Here is a 19,652-nt window from a genome sequence, read left to right on the forward strand (position 1 = left end):
TGAAATGGTGTTTTCTTAAGGTGCAGGTAAGATTAATGACTGAAATAAGACGCAGTGCTGCCAAAATCTTTGTAATACGCATGTTTTTCATGGCAAGATGATTGACAAGAACTGCAGTAAGGTGCTGAAGGGGATATTTCACCTGGCCCATCAAAATTCAGTGTAGAGGATTAGAACTAAGAGCGGCTGACAATATTGACTTGGAGTGCCACAACAGAAGCGTAATTAGCTCTTTGACATGTAGTGGACAGAAATATTCCATTAAAAGAATAATTTAAAAAAAAAAAGCAATTGAAGTAATGACAGCATATCTGATACATGCTACCCTGGGAAACAAAAATTGCTCTGCTGGTTCCTCTCTTCCCAGTAAAACTCAAGTTTGGCACTAGAATAACTGCATGCAAACCTAGCCTTTCTGCTGGAAGAACATCAGGAAAACTTCATGCATAAAACTCAAAAACCTCTTTTAAAAAAGGGAGCACAGAGATCTGAAAGAATGAAAAAGTCCATGAATTTTATACAAGTTTACTTATTGCAAAAGAAACTGTCTGCACTATGCTTATTAAAGGCATATTTCATTGCCTAATCATAGTTGTCTATTGTACCTTTTATGTTTTGAATCATAATTGCAGTCTGCTCCCCAACTGTAATAACGAAAGACATTTTGGCATGTAGCTTACATTGATTCCCCTTTAACAAAGCACTTAAGACACATACTTGCATCCCACTGAAATTAATGGCTAACCCTAATTTTGAGTACATTGATTTCACTGGGATTTAGACAGATGGCAATTTATACAGGCACAAAATTGCCTACTCTGCTGGATAGGCACAAGCCTCTGAAGAGAAGCCTTCAAACTCAAGTCTGTACAATGTGCAACTGTTTTGGTTTGAAATATGTTGCACTGCGGCATCTATGCTTTTAGCAGAATAACTAAGCTAGCACAAAAAGTGCATGTGCTGTACTGAAATGTCTTTTTCAGTTCCCCGTCTGGAATAATCTAAACTGTAGAAACATTTTCCAGTAGGTCTAAATGACATACAGTGCATGGGAATGGGAAAAGTAGGTATCATGACATACAGTGCAATGGGAAAGGCAAAACTTAATCAGACAGATTATTTTATCTGAGAGAACAAGCAATCTCTGTATCATAAACAATGCAGGGCATTCAATTCCTAATTTACAAAGATTGTCTATATGCCTCTTCATTATTATTGTTTGCTTCAAGATTAAGTGATATGTGAAAATGAGAAAAAAACATGAATAATTATGCTTACATTATTAGCCCTTCTTTAGCCACTGTTCCTGGCTATTGTAATAATTTATAAGCTGCAATGAAACATTCCAGGAAATAAAAAAGGCAGAACTAATCCACAATCTCCCTGTGCAACTTATTCCAGAGTCTCACCACCTTTGTACTTAAGAACTTCTTCCTAAGATCCAATCTAAATCTACTCACCCTCGACTTGAAACCATTCCCCCTTGTCCTGTCTCTAGACACACTTATGAAAAGTCCTTCTACAGCCTTCCTGTAGGCTCCCTTCAGGTATTGGAAGGCATCTCTAAGGTCCCCACAGAGTCTTCTCTTCTCTAGGCTGAACAAGTCCAGCTCCCTCAGCCTACCCTCATAGCAGAGGTGCTCCAGCCCTTGGATCATCTTTGTGGGCCTCCTCTGGACTTGCTCTGTGTCCTTCTTATTGATGGTGACACTAGAGTCCATCTACTTCTTCATTTTATGAACACATAACCTCAACGAAGAAAAACAGCATTAAGATCAAAAAAGAAGTCTTTTGTAAGCAGAAGTAATATGTACAAAATTACACAATTAGAATCCAACATTTTCTAGAAAAAAATTATTTATTAATTTATTAGTTCGCAACACAATAAATATTGGGATTATCCGTATGATGGACCCAGCAATTCTCAGACTTGTTTGCACCATGGTGTGGTTTGACAAACAAGTCCTCATCAGCTGGCATCCTGAGAAGAAGCCTGACTACATGGATTTTTTTGCATTTTCACATACAGTCAGTAATTTGCAGAGCACATCAGTCATTTCAACTGATGTCAGTCAGGCTTTTAAAAACAATTCTTAGAAACCATCCCTGGTGAATCCTTCAGGAAAAGAAAAAAAAAGCACACTCACAGTAGTTGTCATTATTCTGTCTTGCTCTTGATACTGATTAGGGCTAGGTGGGTATGAATGTATGTTTAGTTTTACTTCAGGGGGGACAACAACATTTGCCACTAACTGAGGAACAAAACTAGGCTACTACTCAAGACACAGCATGAGTTTTCATGCAGTTCACTCAGCAGTTCTAAAACCAAGAGAGCTCTATTACTTCTGAGAATGTCACCGTTTAACAGCTCATATACTCTGAGGACACGTTTCCGTGAGATCTCTTTACTTCTCCCAAATCATCATTTTGAACTTTATGATGAACTCATCTTTGATTTGTCTCTAGGGGCATACAAGTCAGTGGGCTGGATGGACAGAAAAGAGAAGTGGCTTTCACATGGCTAAACATCAATGTTTTCATTTATGGGTACAAAAGAAACTACCATAGGTAACAATTAGGGGAAAAAATCTTGCATGCATACACATTACAGTTTAGTCAGAGGTGGGATGTTTCTCACAGCAAAATTTTTGAGGTGCTCAGTATCTCAACTTTTGGAAGTATTAAGTAAAGCCTTTTAAAATCCCTCCATTTTATCATGACTTTCTTTGACTTTGTAAAAACTTTCTCTGACATGGTAAAAAAGATTTCACATTTGAAATAAACCAGCCTCTTGTCTGTGTTGCATGCTGCAGCAGTGAAATTGCAATTAAACAAAAATAGCAAAGACATACATGATCATCAGGCTATTTTTCCAAACTGTGCAACAAGCAGAGGAGACAGCTATGAAAATATCAAGTTCCACACAGAAAAACACTGATAAACTAACTGCAAAAAGGATACACTTTGTTTCACCTTCAACTGATCTCTTTTCTTACTCGGCTGTAAAAGGTGAAATAAACTGTGTGACTATACATAGCAAAACGTTGGCAACTGCAACTCGGATTGAAATTCAGTACTGTTTGTTTTACGTTTGCCTTTGTCAGGCTACCTGTTTTACAGCGTTCTGCAAAAGAAGCTTCACGATCAGATTACCGTTTCTTTACTGCTACAAATTAGCCAGCATCTCCCCCTTCTGGTTAGCAGGAAGAGAAGCAGAAATTTGCAACGCTTTCTTTCTCTGGCCAATACTGGGGATGAGTTCTGAGCAGGTCTATTTCTTTTCTATATCACTGTTTAATACAGTTCCTTCAGGAAAGTATTTAATTAAAGCCTGATCTAAAGCCACTCAGATGTAGTATCCAGCTCATCTGTGAGAAAATCTTAAAAGCAAACCAACAAAATTCATCACTGTGTCAGCCAGATTTCCGCATTCTCTAAACCAGAAAACGCTGCCTGAGTTGGATTATTAAGTGGTTTTGATTCTACTTGTCAGCATTGCTTAATAAATGGTGTTCAAGTAGTAATTTATGAGATGTGTCAATTTAAGTTGCACTGAACTGAATTAGACATTTCAAAAGCAGGCAAAGAAATCACCATAAAACTCAACTCTTTCTTTAGCACCTCTGAGCTCATTCTTTCTCAGCCATCACCATAATGTTATGACCAGGCTGCTGCTGATTAATCCATTGGGATTAATCCAGTAGAAGCACAGCTCCAGTGATATGTGATTTTCTATTAAATTCTTGTACATTTTAAAGAAAAAAAAAATCATTACAAAAACAATCAAAGATGACTGCTTACCCATTGTTAAATACCCTGGGAATTTGTTTCTACTAGTGAGTGCAGAGTCTCAGTGTTAAAGATAGGATCAGCAATGAGTTATCCCAAGTACTGAGGAGAAAGGATCATCACCAAAATTTGAAGGGAGGCCCTGTTCAATTCCTAGCATCTCTATGAACATTATGTGGGATACTTCTGTTGACAGTGAGTCATGCCAACTGAGAAACTAAGATGACAACTGTTCAATTTGTAGATGACTCTCAGATGTCACTAGCTTCAGTTTTATTTACATATATAAAACTGTGATTAGTCCCTAGTTCCCAGCAAAGGAGAGATAAAGGTACCTTGAGAGATTTGTTACAGCAGGACTGCACTGGTTTTAGAACTGTGATGGTGTGAGGAGAAGTTCTTTGGCCGTGAGAAAAAACTATCTGCAGGGAGAAGGAGAAAGATTCATGGAACTCAACCCATTAAAGCTGTTTGAACCCTAAGTGCCCCTTTCCTTTACAAATATATCTTGTGCTTTTTTTTTTTTTCTTTCTTTCCAGGGATGGTATTTAACCTCAGCAGCCTGTGACTGTAGCATCCAAACCAGAACGCTTTGTGATGTGCAGCTTGGTAATTTCTTCAGCACAGGTAGGGTGAATGCCAACTGTTTTCATTAGCTGAGGATACGTAGCACCACATCTACAGAAAAAAATAACAAAAGACCCACCAAGTCAAACTCTATTCACCTCAAGCAGCTATAATGTCCTAAAATAAAAGAAATTCTGCTCTTCTTCATTTTATCAGAGAGAGGAGTTTCATTTATTTTTAAGACAATGCTGTCTATTATTTCTCAGGCACTTACACAACATTTAAATGCCCAGCTTCACAACACTGTTAGGGAGGGAAGAATTGTCATAACAGTTGAGAGAGAGAATGAAGCAATTTGCCCTAAGTCCCAGCTGAGTCTATTGTAAAAACATATGACAAAACTGCAGCCTTCAGCTTTTCTTGTACATACATGTGTGCTTTGCTAACTCTGACTCCATATGGAAAAACAGACACACACACACAGAGGGAGAAAATCTTAATTAGGACTGTTGGAAAGAATCTGCTGAAGAAAGTAATACCAGGATATTCTTCCATGATTTTAGACAAAGCATAGTGCTTACACTGAAATTATCAATGTTATAAGCAGGAGGAAAAAACCTCTTGTTTGAAAACAAAACACCACCAAAACCCCCTTGCCCCAAAATCCCACTTGCTTAATTCTTTTACTTGTCATAACATTCTTATACTTAATTACTTTCCTTTGAGCTGCTGTAAGAGTACTTGAAATGGCCCTAAATTTAAGAATTGTTTCAAGCTTTCTCTGGAATAAATGTTCTCTCCCTCCCCAAAATACAGGAAGAAAGCCATAGATGTTTTCTGGTGTCCCCACCTGTATCAAAAAAAACCCTGACAAGCAAAAAAAAAAAAAAAATCATTGCTGAGCACAGATGTTACTGGAGTGCTAAGTGGGAAGGGAAGATGGAAAATCATCCTTTGGAGAGGCTGAAGTAAGACCTAACCCTTGACAAAAGAGAACAGCGACTCTTACAGGGGGTGTTCCATGTTGAAAGCTCTGAATTTCTGAAATGCAATACAAACCAATACAAGAATCTGACCTGCTGAAAACCTCTTACTGTGGCTAATGTTTTAATTTCCCTCAGGCAAGGCAGAAAAGCACTCCAGGTCCATGTGCTTCCTTTTCTCTGGTTATTTTGGATAAAACTTCAAAACAATGACATCCTAAAAATGCAGTTCTAGAATCTATACCACTGGCAATTAATGGACTACAAACATATGTTGAAAATGTGTACCAAGGGTACACTGCAATCAGTGATTTCCAAGATATTCCTCACATGATACTTGTGGTCCTGCCTTCTTAATCTTTTCTGCTTCTCATTTATGCTAGTCACTCACAATCTTAAGACTAAGACTGCAGCAAAATAGTGATGATATTTAGGAAAATGAACTAACACCACAAACGGGGGTGATTTCTTCTGTCTCAGCCTATTTTCTTCAGAGAGGAATTAAAAACTATAATTTAGTAATGTAAATACATAAATCAACATTTCTTAAGATGTGAATTAGCAGTAGGGAAATGTAAAAGAAGAAATAATTGTAGCACATGAGAGGCACAGTAGGAATTCTCAGAATCATTCCTCACTCCTTCAGAGGTAGGACTTCTACATTAATATTGGAGCGAAACCTTCAACAAGATCAAATCAAAGGTTTACTTACTTGGATAAGTTTGTTATTGCTATTATCAGATTGCTCTAGACAAAAATATCTCATCTCTCCTATCATCCTACAGAGGTTTCTTTCTTACTATATCATATTATGGTTAGTTTATACCTCAGAAATATAAAACATCATGCAAGGCCTTGATGACCTCTTGAGGTGCAATAGCTGTGCACATTTGAAGATGAGATTAGGAAAGGAAATGCTTAGCCTAGGCAAAGAAAGGCTTTTATGAAAAGCAAAAACAACCTTTTAAAGAAGCAGCTTGCAAAATGACACAGTGCACAGAATGCAAAAGAATCTACACTCTGAGGAAACTAACATCAGTAAGTCAGTGTACCATTTTATTTTTTGCTTTAACTATATCAAGCCAATATTATATTTTCCTCAGTTCTTCCTTAACTATATCCAGTATTGCACTAACTAAATCCAGTACCTCTTAATGAAGAACTGCAGTATTTTTAGTGAAGAATGTGCAATACTACATAAAAGTAACAAAAAGCATGATTCTTTATAGTGCTGCCAGAACTAGGCAGCTATCTTTTATAATCTTACAATAACTTAAAAAGCAGGCTTTAGAAGCTAGAGACATTCTTTTGCACTTACTTGATTCCAAGAGCAAATCCTTGAATAACTTCGCCTGCATTTGGTCCAGTGAAATGAAGGCCAAGTATTCGTTGCTCTCTCTCTCGTAAGCACACCATCTGAAAACAATACATTACATAGAGATCTTTTCTTAGAACATCTAAAGATAAGGCATGAAGTTGAATTAAATGAAACTAAATTGCCCTGAGATCCTAGTTCAGCTGTTTGTTCCCACTGTGCCAAGAACTTACGCCCTTGCTTAAGTCTTACTGACTTCAATAGTCTTATGCTTGTCCTTAAGCACTTCCCTGTGTTGAAGCTTTATTACTGCATTTCTTTCAGACTTCAGGGAGCCACTGACAACAACAATCTGTGGCAAACTGAATTCTTTGGGTTTTGTCATTTGTCTGAAATCTTCAAAATACTTTCTGTATTCGAGTAACCAGATTAGCGTTGTTTTGACACTGAATGGCCACCTTAGTAATTCTCCAAGCCTGTGCAGCTACCCTCCTCAGCTATCAGCTGTATTTCCGAGGATGATCACTACCAATTATGGGATAATTTGTGCCATTGTGATACAGGCAGTAAACACAGCAGGATGTTTGATGAGATACATTTACCAGATCAGTTACACAACCTAAAAAGGAGTCAAGCCCTGGAAGCAGCCAAAGTTAATAAGCATCTGGGAGGGCCTGAGTCACTGCATGCTTAACTTTTATTAGACGACTTAATGAAAACTTTTAGTTCCTTCAAGGACACCATCTTTATAATTATGAAAAGAAAGTCAATCTCTCCTTATGTCTTCCCATTAAATCATCACTAATGTAAGACGTTCTGCTAAGCAGTCTTTCTTTCATTAGGAGTCTCAGGAACAGCAGCAATCCTCACACAGTACTTTAAATACTGAGGCATTTTAAAGACAAAATCCCTCTCGCAACTGAATTTGAAACTCAAGTTTAATGTTTTGGGGAATTTAGGAAGGACTGTGTTCAATATCATCCAACAACTACCATGCTATTACTACTTTACCCTCAAATATTTACTTCCATTAACATGATTTTAAGCAACTAAAAAGAAGCAGCATAAGCTTAAGTTGCACTCATACTTGGGAGAGTTAAGGCAAGCTACTAAGTCACTTACACAAATGAGATGTGACAAAGTATAGTTAGAAAAACTGGCTGCAACTATTGACAATGGATATTATTTACATAACACAACAACATCATAATTTGTGAGGAACCTACAGAAGTTACTACATTTAGTCAAAAAAAAAAAGATTGTTCCTTGATACTGGGGAGAAAAAGATAAAGAAAACTGATATATTCTACTAACAGTAAACTCTACCTCATCTAAGATAAGTAAGTGCTTCAAAAATCCTTTTCAACACTGAAGGAACTGGATTGCTCTAAGAAAGGACATACTACAAGTCCAACACTTGAGTCTAAACGAGGAGGTTTTTGTTTTCATGAGTTTTCATGAGCGCTCTAGTTTTGTGAGGCTTATGGTTGATTTTTCTGAAGGCAGCACAGTGTCCCCAAGAGATGGCAACTCACTCAAATATTACATATAACTAGTTAAGAACTTTGCTAGCGGAAGCAGAGATTAATTTCTATAGCATTTGGAGTATTTCCTAGGACCTTAAGAGCAGTACAAAGATGGTATCAATCAGCAGAATGTCAGCTCTGAAAAATGCTAATATCTGTAAAGCAATTTCAAGATGCAATGGGATACATAATGAATATTAAACATTTGGAGTTACACTACAGAAAGAACCCTGTCACCAAGAAAATAGCTCATTAATCTTGAGATATTTTTTTTTTGCCAAACGGTCCTCCTTAAAACTGGCTGCATCATATCTTTTGTTTTAAGTTAAAACCAAGATAAAAGCTCACAATACTCACTTTCATATAGCATTGAGTTGCATCTCTTTCAGCCACTGTAAACTCTAAAGGTTTATAATATGCATGGTACACCTGGTAGGGAAAACAATAACATTTTGTGTTACACCAAGTAGCATTACGTCCAAAACTGCTCTTTTGCATTACAGTGACTACTATTACTACACATTTACAAGGGCTTTGCAAAAATTGATTTATTTTAACCTGTTAACTATTTTTAAAAGAAAATATGGAAAAGACAGCAAGAATTTAGCACAAAGCTTTCTTAGAGAACCATTAAAAGCAAAACTGAAAAAAAAATCACAAATAATCATGTTACTCAAAACAGGGCACCAAAATAAAAATATTTTGCCTCTTTAAGCTTCTCAAAAGTTTAATACCTTTTTTAGTGAAAATAATGAAATCCATATCTATAATAATGTATAATCTATAATAATGTATATACACCACAAGACAATCCAAAGTGTAATTTTTGCATTCTGCATAGTAAATGCTTATTTTTTTCATTAATGACTTTGCCTAAGACACAGAGCTGGACTTGGGCTCCAATACATACACAATATCAGCATTTTTTTATGGTACCTATAATTGTCTATCTTAATCAGATAAGAAAAAATTTCTTACAGTAATTTATGTAATTCTAGATGGTACCAGCAGTAATATAAACTATAAACTAGCAGTAGTATAAACTATATTTCAAAAGCACAAAAGACCAATAAAATGAACTGACTGGACATGAGATAGTGTGTTTGGCATTTCCACAGCTTATTGAGTCATATGCTGACAGGCTTTTTGAGGAGTGAATCAAGGTAGCACAACACACCTCTGCAAGGGTGACTTGTCTGAATTTTTTCTTATTATATAGTGATTATGAATTCATTCATCATATCAGAGGACTGGGTGTAAACATATAAAAGATTTCTTCCTCAATATGCAATGCCCACGTATATTATATCAAGACATTTTAGCATTACAGATGCCAGTTCTGAAAGTTCACACTTACCAGTTTCTGTGAATATTTCTGGGGACATTCCAAAAACTGAGACTGCAGAACCTGACCATCAATTCTCAGAATTCAAAGGAACATAATTGTTATTTAATGATGTTGCAAAATGTAACTTCCTAAAACAGCAGCTACTTTAAAGCTGTCACACCCTAAGGATAATTTTCAGTCCACTAGGTAACAGTTTCCATTGAGCTGCTGCAATACTTTTCAAGTCATGACTTATTCTGAAGACACCAACTCCCATACTGCAAACATAGTATTTTGGGCACCAAAAATTTTGCTTGACACAACAGTGAAACTTCTGCCTTTTCATAGTGCAACTCTGAAATCATATAAAATTAAAAATGCATTCATACCTCAATATTATCTGATCCATAACATTGCACAGCTGCTTCTTCTGACAGTCCAACACAACCATATTCCAAAGGAGTGAAAACTGTAGTAGGTACCTGTTTGCAAGGAAACAGAAAGCATTACTGTTGCACCATATGAAGCAGCTGCATAGCAGATAGAGGGGAGACTTTTGCATGCCTGAAAAGTGTAACTATCTCACATATCTACTTTGGTCACTGTCAAAGCTGGATTCCAGATGACAAAATGCAATTCCTTTAAAAATCCTTAAGAGAAATTAAAAAAAAAAGGAAAAACAAAACAAAACTCAAAACCCCAACAAACACCACAAAAACCCCAACCAACCAACCAAAACAACCCCCCCCAAAACAAACAGAAACCAAACAAAAACAAAAAACTAAAACCATATGATTTGGGGTTTATTATTGAAAAAAGAAATAACTCACATTGTCATAGTCCATCAGTTCTGAAGACTGGCCAAAAAGCCGCTGAGCCAGCAGTTTTCCTGCAGCTATTGCTGTGGGTGTTAACTCAGGACGGCCCTAAGAAGAAAGCACAAAGCTTTGCTTTAAGAGAGAAGTAGCATCCAAGGATTTCCCCTGGGAGAACGGTCAGAGAAAAGCCAAATCTTTGGAATTCCAGCCTAGTAGCCACGGCTCCAAGGAGACAAGGCAGTAATAATTTCTGTCCAAACATGCTTTTAAATCTTTGTATTTAGTAACTGTCTTAAAACCAAGGAACAAATACCAGGAATGTGTCAAAATCTTGTGCCTTATCATGTCACCTCTTGAAAAGCAGATGACATTCATATGCTAATCATTTACTTCCCCCTTTCTTTCCATATTAAGTCATCAAAACAGTTTTCAGAAGGTCTTTTTAAAGCAGGAAAAGCCTAATAAAGCAACAGTGTCTTTATAATATCAGACCTTTTAAAAAAAGCTGTCCATCACAACTTTACAGACCAGGCACAACCTTAGCTAATCGTAGGCACTGTTACTGACTTCCTACATTGATCATAGCCCGGAGAAGTGAAACACTATTTTATTAGGACTGCAGTGTATAGGTTGAGTTGGTCCTTGTCTCAGACTCCAATATTAAAGAGGGCCCTGGAAAGGATTGCTTTTGGCAAATGCTAACTTCCTGCAAGTGAGAAATGGAATCATAGCAGAATATGACCAGGATGTGCTCCAGTTCAAGCTGTGAGCCCTAGGTACTTTTTATACCCAAACAGGACCATGCAGAGTGCCAGAACCCTAATTTTAAGTGCTGGCACAATACCAATGCAGCATCAGAACTCCAGTGCTACTTTTAAGGAAACTAGAAGTTTCTGCAAATTAAAGTAAGGCATTTTCAAAGGAATCTTCTTGAAGTCTGAGAAAGAACAGTCCATGGAGCTAACGAACTTCACAAATCTAGTAAAAAAAGTTATTTAAGAGTTTGTGCAAGGCATATTATCAAGATGCTTGTCCAAGTTGATGAAAGAGGTCACAAATCTAGAAGGAATGAAGTCATAGAGCTGTAACTGAAACACACTTCCATGAGACAACACAGAGTGCTTATAAAATGTGTGGAGTTTTGATTCACACAGCTCCTATCTAGATACACTTGTCAAAGTCCTTCAAAGTCCCACTTGGAGGCAGTTGCACTAAATTCTCAAAACTAGTTTTCAGCAGAAAATACAATAAGGATTCCTTACTACCCATGTTCAAGTTTTTAAATTTTTTTTCATGATCCTGAAGTTTTTTAGCATTTACTGGAACACATTTTTCTTTCCCAGCTTACCCAGCAATACTCTGTATTGCTCAAGAGATTTTGTAGATGGTATTATTTACCATTCACTTCAGTACAAATACTGTATCAAATAGCTGCATATTAATACGCATTTATGCTTTTACCTGAGCTAATAATCCCTTAAGTTAAAACTTCCATTGCAAAAAACCCTCAAACATTAGGTATAACTCAATAACAGAAACTACAGTTCTTACTGTAAATGAAGACCAACCTTTTTCCCACAGCTCATAACAAATCACAAAACTGCAAGTCTCTCTGTTTTTACCACCTAAGATTCATCAAGTCATGGTTTTCCAAATCTAACATTTTGACTTTCAAGTCTGTAAATGTCATTTACCAGATGAAATTTGCCATTTGTTTTTCCTTACACACATTTGCCTGAAACATGGCTGTCAATCATTTCTGTAGCAGGAAATACAGATGTTGTTTTGGCATTCCAGAAATGAATAGAAGATTGGAACGAGAGATAAAAATTGTGAAAGCACTGCCATGCATTCCATAAAACCCAACTAATTACTAAAACATCCATGCAGATAAAGCCTAATTTCTCATAAATAATGATATAAAGACCTTCCCTGGTAAATATTTGAAATGAACATTCACTTTTCAGTCATGTGTAGAATTACTCTGCTGATTATTATGGATACGAATTGTTCATAAGAATCCTCCAATGTATTAGATATTTGAAGGAGATGGCTCCTAAGAGAGTTTTAAAAGCTTTGAAGTAATGTGTATTTGTTCTGACACAGTTCTTTTTGGTCTTACTTCTATTCAAAGCAACATTCTGTACATTCCACCTTCTCTACACATCTTTGTTAGAATACCCTTTGAAATATGACAGCTGCATAGCAGCACAACCATATAATAAACCTCCTCCTGAGAGAACTTCTTTATAGTGTGTGCCATGCTTTTCAACAAGAATACTATTGGAGGAAGAATTTTAACACAGAGTTTATATCAGCACTACATAAAAATTTAACCTAAAATTCCTGCTTGATCTTCCTTGTCCTTAATTCAGAATATGAAAATGCCTAAATTTTATTTCACTTGTCAATTGAAAGTATTTCGCCAAAGCTTGGAAAACCTCTCTGAAGGACAGACAAACTGACTGACTAGAAGGGCTTTTCCCCCAACTTGTTTCCAAATGAACAGCTTAGACAACATTAAGATTCCATTTGCCATACAAGGGTGCAACAAGACACCCGTGCACATAGTTTCCCATTTCTGCCAGCTGAGTATGACTCCCAAATGAAAACAGTCATTCTGAGCATATCAGGAAACTCTCTTTAGCCCTATCTCACTCCCCTTCCAGCAAGGACACTGCATTAAAACAACAACAAAAGTAGTTCTAGCTATTTGGTTGCAATTTAGTATCCACTCAGTGTAGTGTGGTAAATGAGTAGTATGAGAAGCAGCATTTTATGGTAGCAAAGAGACTCTGACAAAGATAGAACAGAGCAAAGAAAAATCCTGAGCAGGAACATTGGAGAAAAAAAAATTATTCTTATGAAGAATCACTGATGCTCATTCACAGCAAACAAGAGTCTCCTTTCTGTGCTCTTTTGGTGGATCTTACCCGGGCTCACACACTAAACTCTACAGCTTTGTGTTTCTTAGCAGGATGCACTTGATTCTTCTGTGTGCATCCTTTGAGATGGGCACCAACACAGAATTTTCTTCAGTTCCCCTGTCTATGAAATTTATCATCTCAATTAATTCTGCTTTATTAAAAAGATAAAATTAATTTAAGCATTCAAATAAAGCAAACTTGATTGCTTAGCAAGTGGAATTACATGGCTCATCTTGTATTGGAGTCAGACAAGGTAGTGGCAACTATTCCTTCTCTATTTAAACTCTGTAAGTGCATGAGTACTATACTGTGATTTAATTATATTGAGCCCACATGCAGATAAAAGCTTAAGAAAATATTTCTATAGAGCACTGATTTAATCTTCAGTTTTTCTCCAGCTGCACATGGACATAGTATAAAACTGTGTTGCTGTTTTTAACACTTCCATTTACAAGTGTCTATTGAGCAACTCGAGTCAAAAACATGCACTAATAAGGACAAAAGCAGGAAAAGGAAATCCAAATTTTAACAATAAAATGAAAATGGCAAATAAATGAAGACCTGATTTTTTAGATCCAGAGTAGGAAAGAGGAGAGCATCCTGCCTCCAACTTTATATTTCTTACTTAACTAAATCCTCAAAGGGCAGAAGACAAAAAGCACCTAAAAGGAATTGACTTGCCTAAAATAATGCTGCAGATCGGCAGCAAAATGAGAAACAGAATGTAATGGTCGGTGCCAGCTTTAACAACCTTCTTCTTGGATGAAACTAAAAGTTTGGGAAACAGGAGACCCAAACAAGGCAAATATAAGGGACAAGCAGGTCATTGTGAGCAGAAAGACGACTTCAGGAAATATCCCACAGCAAGAAGTAACAAATACAGAGTGAACCTGTATGAGAAGTGAGAAGGAAGGAGAGGAACTGTGCATAATCCCAAAGCTCAGAGCGAATGGACAAGGCAGAGAAGATGTGAGAGGGAAAAAAAAAAAAAAGGAAAAATAGCTGAAGAGGAAAGAGATTTAACACATTTTAAAAGGAAGCGACAAGTCATTTGCGTGAAGGTGGAGATAGACAGGAAGAAACACATCTGCATAAAGGGGAAGGGGTCAGGAATGGTCAGTAGATTTATGAGAATTCAGTATCTCTGGCAGTGACAGAGTCCAGTTAGAATCTGCAAGGCTATTCCCAAGACATTATGCAACCTGTTAGATCCTTTCAAAAACTTCAGAGCACCTGTACGGTTTACAAACCTGAGAGGTCTTTAAGAGGTTTTAAACATAGAAGAATAAGAAACCTTTTAAAGGTGTCTCAAATTATCCTGTCTATAGTGTTTGGCTATTGCTACAATATTCATATTTACCAGACTCTTTAAATGGATGCCTTCACTCTATCAAAACCAATCTTGATAGGAAGGCATGTGCTCAGGTACACTAAGCTCAACAACAGGTGAAAGAATTCTGTACCTTTCAATGCTCAGCCTCTGTATTCTACACACTGCCCAAAGTTTTCAGGAACAGCAGATAACTGATAAAAAAGTTCTTTTGTAACTGCACAGCTGAGCATACAGACAAATGTTATTTTTTATGAAGACAACAGATTTGAAGATGCCCAATTTACAGTACATAGACTCTGAGTTCTTCTGTAAACTGAAAATTGAGGAATTGAAAGTATTTGAGTGTACTTTGATCAAGATGAGACATTCTTGTCATAGACAACTGAAGATTATCAATAGGACTAGAATAAGACCACAGAATTCTGGCTTTGGATCTACAACAAGTAGATGAACCACCCACCTCATGTTCACCTGGCATAATTATTGACATCTCATGAACAAAAGTCAATTGCATTTAGTATTTGCAGCAATTACTTTTTCTTACTTCAGAGGAAGACATTTTTGTCAGGAACATTGTGTGTCAGGGAGCTGAAATACTGTCTTGTGGCTAGTGGCTACTCTCAATTAAACCCCAAACCACGAAAAACAGAATTACAAAACTTGATGTGGTCACTCCCAGTAAGTGCTTTCAACTGCAGAAGATTAAGACCTGCTTTCACTCAGCACTCACAGGCAGTATGAAGTCATATGAAGTGATAAAAACATTATTAGAAAGATAACTGAAGTGACAAAAATGTTATTATTAGTCTCTGACCAATGATGCATCCCCTGATAAACATCAGTAATAATCTCTAATGCTGAAATACTTCACAAGATTAATGTGAAGGAAATTACTGACCCAGGTGGCTGGCATAAACAGCATAGCTTTGCAAAATGAAAAAGAGCAAAACACCAAGATATATGTTAAAGCGTGACGACATCTGGGGACTACTTATTAGTCAGGAACAAAGTTGGCTTCCTGTTATTGTAAAATAGTTTATGTAGACTCAGTACCTCTGTTATGTCTCCAATTGCATAAATGTGAGGAACAGAAGTAGCTTCATTGGCATCAACGATGATCTTTCCAGTTTCACTGTTAATTTTCACTCCAACTGCATCCAAATTGAGAGTTTTAGTGTCAGGAGCTCGGCCTTAAGGTAAAAAAAAAAAGGAAATTAAAGAAAGAACTATTGGGAAACTTCAGCGGTGTTAATCTAAAAAGCTGGCATCCTCCACTGTAGGTTTCCAAGAACTTTGTGCTATTTGATAGTCCAAGTAGAAACACAACAAACCTTACACCAAAAAAGCTGTGAGGGTGAAAGGTATGGATATGAATTTCTTTGTGAAATGAGCTCTATTACTATTCCCTTTGATCAGTCTTTCAGAGGAAGTTATCCTTTAAAAATGTGCAGAACAACATCCACTGAAAAGAACTAAATGCAAACCCCACAAGGTTTAATATTTATTGCACATTCTAAGTTCAGTTTCCTAATGTGTCATGAATCTATGTCTAATAACTAATCAACTACACTGAATATTTCCAGTAAGTACTAACTGAATGGCACTCAGTACTAACCAGTCTGCTGTGAATACTTGTGGATAAAAAATTATTAACAATTATGTTCAACATGAAACATTCCTGAAGTCCTCTCTTCTTGTTATCTGATACACTTAAAGTTTTCTTTAGTACCCTCAGCTTGAGTGAAAAAGTTTACCAACTTAGCTCCAAGTCCTTAATGCTGTTATTTAGCTCAGATTCCAAATTTGAGCTGTTTCTCTAGAGTTTAGAAACACTGTTTAAAATGGATTTAAAAACCCATGAGGCAAAATATACCAAGCCTAGATTTTATTACAGCTTCTTCTTCTACTGATTTAAAATCTATCTCATCTCATTAAGAATATTTCTGTAGTGTTTTCTGTATAGAGTTACCACTTAGACCACCAAAGTCTTGATAACATTACACTGTGCTTTCTATAAAGTATCAAACACATTCCTGACCCAGAAATCGGAATCTTACATTTGAAAAATTGGACAGGATGTATCTGAAGGGTAATAAGCAGAGTGAAATTATCAGGTACTCCCCAGATTTGTAGTGTCACATAAGATCACATAGAAATTACTACCTGAATCTATCCAAATTAAGGAAGTTTTATAACACTGTATCCATTTTTAGAGGTCCTAAATGAATGTGGGTATATACATCTATAGGCCTCCCTTGAGGGAGTCATGATTTTGTTTGATGTTAATACACAGCTATAGCAAAGCAAAGCAAAAAGGGAAATGTGTTTTCAGTACAAAAACAAGCTCTTTGATGTTAATGTAGGAAATTATTAAACAAAAGGAAAACCTGGCTTGTCAATACAGACCTAATTACATGTAAACATATGATTCAGTGCTTTATACATCTGCCATATAGCCAGGCCCCCAAAACAATGTCACATCTGAATGCCTCTGTAAAGACTTCTGTGTATTAATTTCATCTGGTGAAACCAACACTTCCTCTGGGAGTACTGACTGAAGCTGTCGGCACTTGGCTATCTGTCTGTCTTCCCTTCTGTTGTCCCCATGGGATGTTGATCTGCTGTTCCTTCTCTGCCCCCTGCTCCCCAGTCCTGATGCTATCAGGCAACAAAAATAATAAACCTCCAGGACCTTATCTAGGCTCGGATGTGAAACAACTTCCTACCGTTGTATTTCTTTGTGTATTGAGAGTAAAGCCTGGATATTCTGCAAATGGACAACTAATGGGGTTTTCTAGTTTCCCCTTTTTCCTGCCAGGCAGAGCCAAGAGAAGGCTTAGCACGCAATGGCAGGCACTGAAAGAGGAAAAAAAGAAAAATTGTCTATAGAGTAATTTAAAGACCTGTGACAACAACAGCTGAGTTTATCAAATCTGCAGGATAACACTTAACCTTTCCATTCCAGTCTATTTTAACATGTGCACTGATTGGTATTAATAGCTGACTTACAGAAAATGTGTTGCTACTCATAGTGAAGTTTCTCTCTCAATTTCTCTTGCCTAAATATTATTTCTGAAAGCAAACCCAAAACTTTAAAAACCTGAAGTTTTATTGGCCTTCAGCCCCATGCTGGCTTCCCTCCATAAGCCAGAACTACAGTTACTGATCTTGCTTCTCCTCAAATTCAGTTATTTAGGTTCATGACCATCCAATGTGTCTTGGTAAGCTTTAATGTCAAATTCAGGAAACTCTGCTATTTTCCAACATTATTTTACTTGTATTACGGAATCAGTTCTCACCATTTCTGAGAAATATGGAATCAGAAAGACATTTGTTTCACACCTGTAACTCCTAAGCTTTTGCCATTTACAGCTTCAAGACAGCATGAGTTTACAACTTGTTTCTAAGATTCAGAGGGCAATACAAAACCGTATCAAATCCTACCAGGGACAAAACACAGAGATGGTTCTTTCTGTCCCCTGCTTCCCCTAAAGCCAGCACACATACTTTTAGTTTGAAAATGCCCACTGCCCTGAAACTGCCACAGAACAAGGAGTGTATGATTGAATAAGACACAAGACTAGATTTAGTTGTTATTCAGAACAGCAAGATATCATGCCAGACATCTAGAGGAAAAGCAGTAATTCAAATCTGATCCTTAAAATGCTTGCCTCTAGCACTTTTAATATCACATCATAAACTCATCTTTAACATAGCTGTGAAAACCCCACAGATCTCTGCTTGCATGGCCTGCACCTATTCACTTTTAACTTTAAAAGAATAAACAGTTTTCTGGTCTGTTTTGTAAAGGCTGTTAGCTTTTACAAAAAATATTTTATGTGGCTTCCTAAGCTTAGCTACCGAGAGAAGCAAGAGACTGCTAGGTTGCTTATGCTGTGATGTTGCATTTCTGTTCCACCATCTGCTAAGGGGCCTTGCAAATCACACCTGACAAAGAAGGTGAATCAGGCTGCTGTGACCTGCAGGTGCAGCACCTTCAGTACTGGAGACTGAAACATCTGAACTGAGAAGGAACCACAGGAGTAGGCATAGTCAAGTAAGTAGCAGCAGCAAATGAGTGACAGCACTCTCTTGCATAAAGTAAGATTTCCCAAGGTGATAACGGTGCAGCTGACAGCAGAATTTTATAATGGGTCTTCTGCAGTTTCATAACCACAAAGCTGGAATGTCTGTTTACTCCCCAGCACTTGAAAAATACAATCTAGAGCCAACCAAGCATTTTATTATCAGGCATGATGCTGCAGATGGCTGCTATGAGGACACTGCAAGTTGACAGGATGGTTCTTCTAGCATAAAACATGAGCCAGGTAGTCTTCTCCACTTCTTACCTATACACTGTTGTGATGGTTTCAGGGCTATGCCTTTAATTTGACACAGTACTTCATAACTTTATCCATTCTGATCTCAGTTTGACCTTAATCAAAACCTTATCTGTGTTCCCAGTCTTGGAACTCTCTCTCATCCTGTTTTGTGTACCTGACATTCTTCAAATTGGCTTCAAGATCTTTCCTCGTTCAAATCGCTCCTCAAAACTCACAAGGTGTTTACTAAAATACAGCCAGCTGATGATGACTAATAAAGACCAATTCAGTGTAACTGATGTTCAGATTACAAGAAAATCTTGACCAAACTAAGATTAACCAAGGTTAATAAAAAAAGTTCAGGACCCTTGCCACACTGATAGCAGCATGCACTGATTTTACAAGGATGTTTTTGAACATTTCATTCATTTCGGAAAACTTTCAGCATGCCTGCAACAATCTGAAAAACATCTGACCCTCAGGCAGTGCTAGGGTAGCAACTGGTTCTTTGCCAAGTCTGCTAAACTGTACTGTGTTCTGTAGTGTTGACTAGTAATACTTACTACACAGAGAAGCCATCTCAGCAGAAAGCTACTAGCAGACAGTGCAATCAGTAAACACCTGGCTATCACCAACCACTCTACATCTGCATCTGGGGATGTGTTGCTTTGGTCCTACCCAAACAACAGCACAAAGAAGCAACTCCAAGTGTCACACAAACAAATGAAAACTTTACAGTATGGGA

The 19,652-nt window shown here is 37.1% G+C and overlaps 1 protein-coding gene across 1 annotated transcript in view; it reads right to left on the reverse strand.

Moving 5' to 3' along the window:
- Window positions 1-4,343: 4,343 nt before the first annotated feature.
- Window positions 4,344-19,652, reverse strand: part of TXNRD2 (thioredoxin reductase 2) — a 28,025-nt gene continuing 12,716 nt past the window's right edge. Inside the window, exons 11-16 of the mRNA XM_054392480.1 lie at window positions 15,639-15,775; window positions 10,338-10,433; window positions 9,897-9,989; window positions 8,538-8,609; window positions 6,658-6,755; window positions 4,344-4,467 (exon numbers count right to left, since the gene is read on the reverse strand). Of these exons, the coding sequence (XP_054248455.1) occupies window positions 4,344-4,467; window positions 6,658-6,755; window positions 8,538-8,609; window positions 9,897-9,989; window positions 10,338-10,433; window positions 15,639-15,775 (620 nt within the window). The remainder of the gene's footprint in view (window positions 4,468-6,657; window positions 6,756-8,537; window positions 8,610-9,896; window positions 9,990-10,337; window positions 10,434-15,638; window positions 15,776-19,652) is intronic.

This window comes from Indicator indicator, chromosome 26 (assembly GCF_027791375.1).
Source record: "Indicator indicator isolate 239-I01 chromosome 26, UM_Iind_1.1, whole genome shotgun sequence".
NCBI lineage: Eukaryota > Metazoa > Chordata > Aves > Piciformes > Indicatoridae > Indicator > Indicator indicator.